Source organism: Balaenoptera acutorostrata, chromosome 10, assembly GCF_949987535.1.
Source record: "Balaenoptera acutorostrata chromosome 10, mBalAcu1.1, whole genome shotgun sequence".
Lineage (NCBI taxonomy): Eukaryota > Metazoa > Chordata > Mammalia > Artiodactyla > Balaenopteridae > Balaenoptera > Balaenoptera acutorostrata.
Window position 1 is genome coordinate 80758083 of NC_080073.1, and position 9698 is coordinate 80767780.

A 9698-nucleotide genomic window follows, 5' to 3' on the forward strand; every position below is an offset into this window, starting at 1 on the left:
CAGGCGCGGCCCAAACAGCGGCGCTCATTTATTTAGTGCTGGAGGACGCGGTTTGTTCCGTTGACAGCGTAATTTAAAGAAATATATGGAAGGCTGAAAAATCATTTGCTCAAATTTGTCCAGATGTTTTTGAGACGTGATTGGAATTTGATTGCCCCTTTCCGCAGGGTCAAAAAATATTAATGTCCCAGAACTTTAATTGCTTACAGACCCTAGTTTGGGCTTTGAAGATTTAAAATGTTTGACTCTAAGCATTTGTTCTCCTCAGTTCAGCATTTCCTTTTTTGGCACTTTGGTAATGAGTACAAACTTCAGGAAAGCCTTTAACCATCTCTTCCAACGATCAAAACCTGGCACCCACCGTCTTTTTAGAAGGCTTTCCTCTGATGTACCAACTAGCAATATAATAGATCTTTATCAGTAAATTGCCCTCCTACCCCTTACCCTGGTGGCTAGTGGCAGGGGAACTGTTGGTGCTTTATAAAAGAGTAAAGGTACTTTGGGGAAAAAATAAAACTAAAGTGGATAAATTAGATGACAGGATTCCACAAACAACTCTGTGGTTTCCCTAAGGAGTGCTTGTGGCTTCTCTTAGGCCAGCACTTCTTAACCTGGGGGGAGTATCAGAATCAGCTGGGAGCATTTTCAAGATAATTATTTGTGGACCTAGCCCCAGGCTCCCTGAGTGGGAATCAGTGAGGGTGGAGGCCTGGATGTGTGTATTTGAACCCCACAGATGATCCTGAGGTATCTCTGACTTAAGAACTGCCCTATTTAGGTCAGAACTGTTACCCGTTTCTTCCTGGTTGGAAGAATGTATGTATGCATTTTGAACAGCATAACGAGTAGTGAGAGGATGCCTGGTAGTGTCCTCTACCCATCAGCCTTAAAGCCAAACACCTTTTCTGGCTGCTGCAGGTTGGGGAGGAGGTATTCTCCATCTAATTTGGCCATTTCTCCTCCTGGGAGTAATCCCCTGGGAAAAGGTACCCCAGGGTCACTGACATAGGCCTCCAGGTATCTGCCCTATTCACCTGTGGGCCAGGCCAGGTGTCACCAAGTGTCAGACTATCCCAGGGAGGCCTGTGATGGGCATTCTGTAGTTTTTCTTTTCTCACCACCCTGGTGAGAAGTCTGCCAGCCTGTGAAAGGCTATGACCTTTGGGATGCCATACCTCTGACCATAAGGTGAACCAAGCCATTGGACCTTCAGGGCTAAAATCCTTTTGTCCACCTCCTATATTAAACATTTCTCAAATAAGTTTAGTCCATAGTTAGGCACGCAGGATTTCTAAGGCTGGGAGATTCCTCTAAATTGTCAGTGCCTTGAAATAAAAACCTTCAACAATAGAAATCTACCCTCCCTGGAGTCTTAACCATCTACCTTTAGGTTTTATTTAAACAATGTGGGAATCCTTTTATATGGACAACAATATTGTTGTACAAAGATCTTCGGTAGCCTACACTTTAAAAGAAAGGGAAAAAGGGGGGGGTGGTGGTGGGAATACTTCCCTTCTCAAATACTGCAGGTAAACAGCTTTTTGCTTTGAATGGAATCAGCATTCTCTCCTGGAATAAACAGTTGCTTGCCCTGGGCCATGCAAGGCTCCAGCAATCTGCTTCTGTGCCAGGGACAGGCTTGTGGCCCAGGGCCCTAACTCTTTCCCGGCTTTTTGAGTCTGATCACCAAGAGGTTGGTGAGGCAGGGGAGAGGAGGGGGAAAGGGCTTTTAGAAGAACTGTCAGGTAAGAGCTAAAAATTACTGAAGATTGCAAATCAAACGCTAAAGCCTAGCACATTTCCCAAAGCGGGGTTTATGCAGTCCTGGAATGAAGGGGGAAAGACGGGCGGGGGGGTGGTGGTGGAAAAAAGGCCAGGCTTTGGGATGGAAGGGGTGCCTAAAGTCCCCACCCCCGCTTTCCTTCCAGTCCCAGCTGCTCTAGAAGGGAGAACGCTGGGAAAGGAAACAGAGCGGAATCGCCCACATTAGCCTCGCTCTCCGGCTCTCCGGTGACCGGGCGCCTCTGGGCTCCTGTGAGCGTCTCCTTTAGAATGTCAATGACAACGACACTGAGGGTGTTTTTTGTTGTTGTTGTTTTGCTTTCTTATTGTTGTTGTTCCTCTCCCGCCCCTTTGCAGGCAACTTTGTAAAGAATTTACGGATCTGTTGGCTCAGGACCGGACGCCGATCGGAAACAGCCGGCCCAGCCCCATCCTGGAGCCGGGGATCCAGAGCTGCCTCACGCACTTCAGCCTCATCACGCACGGCTTCGGCGCCCCGGCCATTTGCGCCGCGCTCACGGCCCTGCAGAACTATCTCACCGAGGCGCTCAAAGGCATGGACAAGATGTTCTTGAACAACACCACCACTAACAGGCACACGTCTGGGGAAGGCCCAGGTAGTAAAACTGGCGACAAGGAGGAGAAACACAGGAAATGAAAAATTAAAAAAAAAAAAAAGGAAAAATGTTTTAAATACAAAAGGAAAACAGAAAAAAATTTAATTTTAGCTTTAAAAATATTGGATTGGCTTTGGAAGAATTATATTAGGTAGAATACACATACAATCAAAGTTTTAAAAAAAACAAAGCTAAATAACTTAAAAAACAAAAACAAAAAAAACTTGAGGCGTACCACGGAGCAACAGTATCGGTTCTCAGTGTCTATTTCAAGATACACTTGGAGACAACCGTCCGGATTTTCCACTTCGGTTCTTTCGAGCTTAGTAATACTGATAATAAAAAGAAAACCATGATTTTTTTTCCCTTTGGAAAATAAACATAAGACTAAACGTGAGAAAACTCTAACTTATTGGAAGAAAATCGGAGAAACCTTGTCGGTGTCAGTGCTTTGAGAGCTGGTTGACTGAGACGCACGAACTTTTTAAATTTTTAATATATTTTTAGGAAACTCTCTGGCAGTCCCCGCCCTTCCACCTCACCTCGCCCCTCTCCCAGCCACCCTTTTTCTACGTTGCCCTCCCTCCCTCCGGCTGTCACGGGAATCTTCCGGGATGAAAAGGCGTGTGGTTAGCCCTCTGGTGCACTGTTGCGGTCCCCTCGGTGACCCCGCCCCCGCCCCGCCCTGTGTCCTTAACTCAAGGGGGCCCAACTCCCGGGCCCTTTGCTTAATTAGGGAGGGCGAGGGCGGGCGGGGCGGGAGGCCCTCGGGGACGCAGGCGGTGGCTGCAGCTCTCGGGCCGGCTGGCCGAGGAGAGGCTCCCGCGGCCGAGGAAAATCCGGACCAATAAGTTGATTCAGACTCATCAGTTCTTTTCCGAAACGTTACTAGTTCCCAGCCTTGCCAGCATCTGCCTACAGAGCATCTTGCATTTGTTATCATATTTGTGTCATCTACCAATTTTAAGAACAATAGTAAAACCCAAACACAATATGAATACGTTGATTAGTATGTAATTCCTTCGGAGGGGTATGTACCATTTCATTCTCTTCTGTTTTCCAAAGCTTTGCCCGCATGGTTTATGAGCTTCTTCAAAGAGGACTTGGGCTTCCTACACAATCTATAAGGTACAGAGAAAAAAAAAAAATTCCGATCCCTTTTTAATCAAAGCCTGTGTGTCAGAATTCTGCAGGTGCACTTCTTTAAAGAAGCTCAAAGGGAATAATTTAGAAAGTGGCCAATAAGAGATTGAAGCAGCTTTGAGTCTAGTTGCTAACAGATACCTCAACACAGAATTCCGGGGAAGTGGGGAGCTGCTAAATGAATTTTAGGGGAGAGGAGTAAGTGTTCTTGGAGCCCAATATTTTAACATTATTGCCTTGCCTTTAAAACGGATTCCATTTCCTTGGGCTCTTTGGTGATTGTGGGGAAAGCAGCAGCTTTGCTAGTGGTCGAGTGGTCGTGGGGAGGGGGGTAGTGCAAGCTCCCGTGTTTCAGCAACAATTGCTTTCTTACAAGATGCTTTATGAATGAGGCGTTTTTTCCCCCTCCCAGACGTGCACTTGTTTTGGGCAATAATGGTAAAATAATGCAAAGTGAAAGGAGATGTATTTCAGCTTTGAATGTTACTGTCTGGATACACTGGGACTATTCCCAGTGGATAAAGTTTCATACATTTAATATCTCTCACTTCTGGCAGCCCTGCTCCTTTCTTGGGCTTCACCTGAGCATTATCTTGAAATAAGATCTGAAACCCATTGTTCTCACCGTCCCCAAAGCAGTGGGAAATCCCCAAGGGCGAAGGAGTGGATGACCTAGGTCTCTAAATAGAGTGTGCGTGAACGCATCTCTTTAAACAAAGTAGGCATTAGGACCTTTGCAGCATCCCTTGAAGATAAAGATCCAGAGGTTTGTTCTGCAGGATTTACAGTTAGGACCCACGGGGACTCTCAGGTCTGCCGCCCCATGGGCCTTGGCCTGGGGAGGAGGGAGGTTAGAGGGTCGGATTTAGGAACCTGCTGAGTTTTGCACTGACATTTTTATGGGGGGGGGTAGTTAGGGAGCTGGTTTCAGGCCACCAGGAGGGCCCAAGCAACGGCTGATGTCAGACCCCAGCCCATCCACGTCAGTTTCTTTGGGGGCCTCTGGGTGTGCAGGGCTCAGCCATAGATGAGTTGATAGGAGTGCAAAGGCCGGGAACTAGACCTCAGGGAGCGTGTAGACACTCCATTTCTTCCCAGCTCAGAAGCCTGCGCCTTTGTCCGAGGGCCTGGCCGCTTGCATTAGACGTATTCTGATTGCCAAAGGCCGGGAGAAACCGCACTGAAAACCATCGTCTCCTTTCCTTGCAGGGCAACGCGCCCCACGCGTGTGACGTGCGAGAGACGCGATGGACGCGCCTTGCTCTTACTGTGCAGGTCCCGAGAGCGTGGGGGCCACTCGCGCCCAGTCGTGTTGAGGACATAGAATCAGCCGCTGGAGGGGCCGCGGGCCGCGCGGGCCCTTCCCGCTCTCGGTCTCACCCTAAGGGCTAAGGCGACCGAGAAAGCCCGGTGCTCCAGTAGGTAATGGGGCGGCGCCCCGCGGGCTGCAGGCGGGAGGGGTCTCAGCGCTGCCCGAGCCCCTTGCTGCCAGCGGCCGCCCCGGGCGCCAGCTTCCCGAGGGCGAGTGGCCTTTAAATGTCCAGGGGATCGGAAGCTTCCCCCGCCTTTGCCGGTACGCAATCTCTCCACCCTCAGGCTCCCAAAGGCGGGTGATGGGGTAGGAATTGTCTTACTGGGCTACGCAGGCTCCTTCGTCGCCCTTCGCCCTCCTCCGTGCGTTCTCTTGGCGCCCGGGCTGAGCAGAGCGCTTAGCACCTCTCCCCCGCACCCCGCCTCCACGCAACGTGGAGAGAACCCACTGCCCCCTCTCCCTCCCTCACTTCTCCTTTCCTGTACGACCCCCGCCCCCTTGCTTTCATTAGCCAGGCCTGCTACGTTTATCTGATAATTGAGTTATTAAAAGATTTGGTTTCCTTGGGCCCATAAATCAATAAACAGTGGGATTAACTCAAGAGTTTGCCTTTTAAGTCAAGGGAAACGTTTAAAGCAAGCCCCTTTGAGTCTTGTTTTCAAACTAAACAGGTGAGTTGCAGCTCTCCCCCACCCCCACCCCCCTCACTCTTAAGACACTGTATCCAAGCCGCGTGCCCCCTCCTAAGTGCCCGGTCCCAAACCAAAAGAGCTATAGGTAGAAAGCAAGAGTCAGGACGTGGCAGCGTTGCCCCTCACACTTTCCACTTTGCAAGTTCCTTTGGAGGTTCTAAAGGTCTCCTGACCATTCTGTGTCCAGTCCTGCCTCCTCTTACACATATTGTGGCTCTCCTGGAAGCAAAAGAGAGAGAAAAAAAGGGCTGTTCTGGGCGAGGATTCTCCCCTAGTTAGCTTGCTTTTTTTTTTTTTTTTTTCCTTCTCTCCGGCACCACATCCTTAGCTTTCTCCACCCCTACATAAAGAACTGAAGAACCTTTCAAAGACCTGGCTGTTTTATTTTCTTTGGCCAAGGAAACCACTTTCTCTCAAGCAACTATTTTATATCCTATGAAAACTTCGGTCGAATGGAAAACCTGAAATACCCCAAACTTATCTACACACTGTTCCTCCGGTACAAAGCCTTACTTAAAAGGGCAACTCGTTCCTACTTAGAGTGTTTATAGGGAGTTTGTCCTCACATCTGATATCCTGTATGCGTAATACATTCTGTGGAAAGGAAATAACCTTAAACCATCTGATGTTGCCTCAAGAGCCCAAACAGTGTTTCCCCTCCTGTGCCGATGTATGTTAAATGATCAGGTTAAAAAAAAAAATTCGTTTTGTTTTCTTTTAAAAAGTAGAATGAACACTATTCTTCTTGAAATGCCAAAATCGACTCCTCTGTTGAGTTCGTCTCTAATTCACTAACATTGTTTTTGACACACAATCGAGAAATATCAATCTATTGACTCTTCACGAGAAGAGCTCTGGAGGGTATCCATGTTAAGTTTGTATATATTTATTTATGCTTAATTTAATGGGAATGTGTAAATATGGCGAGCAGGTAGTTTGGGATTATTTATCTGTGAATCTATACCTCTGTGAATGGGTGGTTAAAAAAAAAACAAACCGCTTGACCCTAGGTAGAATCCTATCTGAATTTTTCTGTTCTTTATAGACAAGCTGTTATGGTAATGGGTAGAAATTGGTTTATTGTCCAGTGTTGACCTGATTTACATAAATAAAAAGATTGTTGTGTTTTTGTTGTGTTTTCATCTTCAGTTTCTTGAGTATAGATATTGTTTAATTCTACAGACAGAAAAAAATTATTGCCAAGAATTTTTTTGTCCCCCCCAATCATTGAAACACAGGCAGTGTTTTCCTTACAATAAATACAATAAATTTTGCTTCCTAGAAAAATGGACACTTTTGTTTTCACTAGAAGGTGTTTTTGATTTTTTAAAATTCCAAATTGACATTCTTCTCTCCTATTTCTAACTGGATTTGCAATAAAAGCTCATGTTTACTGCATCTCTTGGTTTATATTGCCCTTTAAAAAAATGAGGTTGTCAAATTACTTACTTCCCAGGTTATTAAAAGACTCCGTGTCCCAGGAACGAAGGGCCTCTGGGTCCAAGTCAAAGATGATGCTCCCTTCATGTTGCTAGTGGGATGGCCTTCTGCCATGATGTCTTTGATGGAGATGGTGCAGGAGAGAAGCCCACAGGGCCAGGTATGGGCTCCTGCACCCCCATACCTTGGGATCTGGGGGAGTTAACTGGCTCATTTCAGGACTGAACCCAACCCTGACCTCACCAGCAGTGCAAGGCCTTCCGTAAACGAATGAGGAAAAGCTCCCTTGAGCAGAGGAGGAAAGAGGCTGTCTTAGGAGGTTTCCTACCTTAAGCTCAGAGGATGCCCAGGGAAGCCAGAGCTTTTCTCATTTGGGTTAATGGGCTGCAGCCCAGCCCTAATGGGCTGCAGTGATCAAACATCTTCTCAATCTGTATTTCATCCCAAGGCTTGGGTGTCTTCCCTGAGGCTAGGAAAGTAAATCCGTCCAAGCTGTTAAACAGTTTGCACGAGTCACTGTTTCTCTTTGGACCTCAAAGTCTTTATCTGTAAAATGTGGGCCTCCTAAGGTCCTTTCAAACATTGTCTAGTTTAATTATAAAAAGCAGGAACAGAAACATGTATATACATTTAAGGATAACTGGCAAAGTTAAATCTCAATAACCCTGGCTTAGGAGAGTGCTTAGCATATAGTTGGCACTCAGTTAATTAATAATATGCCTCCCATATCAATTTTCTGTTTTTCAGGTGACTCATTCCCAGTTGGACTTCCCTATAGGGAAAGACAGAAAGGACAATGGAATCTGCTTTATGTGAGATTTTCCACTTCTTGGCTTCCCTATTAATTAAAAAAAGGGGGGGGTATCATGGCTAGAATTATAAATGAGTGAATCAAAAAGGGAAGGGAAGTAGAAGGAAGAAAAAAAACAAGGGAAGTGTGATTAAGAGGGCGTGCAATCCATTTATCTAGAAAGAAAATAGGTATATGCCTTTGTCTCTGGCTCAAATGTTTTACATTGAGTTTCCTTTTCATTTGCTTTTTGGAGAGTGAGGGGTTGGTTACCACTAGGATTATACAAAGGATTATACAAAGGTATACAAATTTATACAAATTTCCATATCCTATGGCAAGTTTTCCTACTGAAGGGTTAACACCAGCTCTGGAGAAACAGACCTTCCATCTATTATTCCATAGGTAAATTCCACACCACCTCCTCTTTCCACCACTATTTGACAAGGATCTGAGACAGTCACCTTTACTACCCCAAACTCAAGGTCCTGAGGGGCCTGAATGTGAGGAAAGAACTTGAGGAGAGGGAAGGAAAGATAGGAAGCCAGAGAGAGCCTTGCCTAACAAAATGGCCCTGGGCTGCTAGTTACAGCTTCTCGCCGGCCCTTTTGTTACTGTCTTAACCAGGCTGCAGAAGGAGTAAGGAAAGAACGGCAGCTGGAACCGCTAGGCCGTGGACCCTGACCACAGGCCCAGCGCGGGGACGCTGGGTGACCTTGGAGGAGGTGACCTGGAGGCAGCCAGCCCAGGTGCGCGGCTTCCAGTGGCCAAGAAGCCCGCCTGCTCGCCCGCCCGCATTAGCGGCTTATGGGCCGATTAAAAATAATGCTAGGAGGAAGAAGAGCCGATTTTTTTTTATGAGGCCACATTCTTTCTCTTCATTTGCAAAAACAGTCCCATGGGGTCCTTTCCCAGGGACCCCGGGCAGCCAGAGCTTAGAGCCACCAGAGATATACTGGCCCGATGGGACGTGTGTCTTCTTGGGGGCGCTCATGACTCCCGACGCAGGCTGCCTTCCATGCGTGGACTTCGAAGTCGGATGTCTGTCATGTCGAAGCCTCAGAAATTAAACGTGCAGCTCACAAGTCCATTAATTTTAGCTTCCCATTAATCTATTTATAAGTGAGCCAGCAATGGCTCTATAAATACAGTCCTATAAAGTTGAACTCCTTCCCATAAATCTTCTGAGTTGTTTATTTACATGTATTCCCTCGCCCTCTAACAAGCTTCGTTTCAACTTGGGGAAGACCCGAGCCGACCCGAGCCGCCACGGGGTGGGCTCACCCCTCCGCAGCTTCCCCGCAGGAATCGTGGGCGCCTTGGAAAGGAGGAACTGCGCGGGGGCAGAACACGGAGGGCGAAAACTCAATTTTCCTTCTTGACTTTGTTTCCTTGTGTCTATCCCAAACTCATGCTCTCCGTTATTTCCCATCACAAGCTCCACATTGATTTATACCGTCATAAACAGCATTCTTACAACTATATCTTCTCTCATAGCTTGGGGTGAGCTCCTTTTTCACTTCCCTGGCAGCCACTACTTTTAAATCAGGCCTCATAAATAATCCCAGCGCTTCCTGAGGGCGAGGTCAGTCAAACGTCTCCCCGGGTCCACTTTCTTGGCACGGGTCCCTACCCCAGGTCACAGGTTGGAGCACTCCCACCGCCTTTTCTCACGTTTCCAGGACGCAGCCGCGGACAGCAACGCGGAGACTGGGCACCAGCGCTGAGCCATTCACACCCCGGGCCCAGTCTGCGTGCGTACGTATCGCGCGTGAGCCGCCCCTGCCCGCGCGGAGCGCACGCACGCAGCGCCCCTGCCCGCGACTAGGCACGCTCTCCGGGTGGCTGGGCCGAGAGTCAACGAGCGCGCACGCGCAGACGCCTACGCACGCGCACGCACGCACGCGCCGCGGCGCCCCGGG

The 9698-nt window shown here is 47.9% G+C and overlaps 1 protein-coding gene across 4 annotated transcripts in view; it reads left to right on the top strand.

Moving 5' to 3' along the window:
- Positions 1-6821, top strand: part of TFAP2B (transcription factor AP-2 beta) — a 28986-nt gene extending 22165 nt beyond the window's left edge. For 2 of the 4 annotated variants that reach the window (XM_007193864.2, XM_007193866.2), the window contains exon 7: positions 2140-3540. In XM_007193864.2, the coding sequence (XP_007193926.2) occupies positions 2140-2440 (301 nt within the window). In that variant the 3' untranslated portion in view covers positions 2441-3540. Of the gene's footprint in view, positions 1-2139 lie in introns of all 4 variants that reach the window. The other 2 variants (XM_007193863.2, XM_007193865.2) reach the window with 2 other exon arrangements.
- Positions 6822-9698: the final 2877 nt, after the last annotated feature.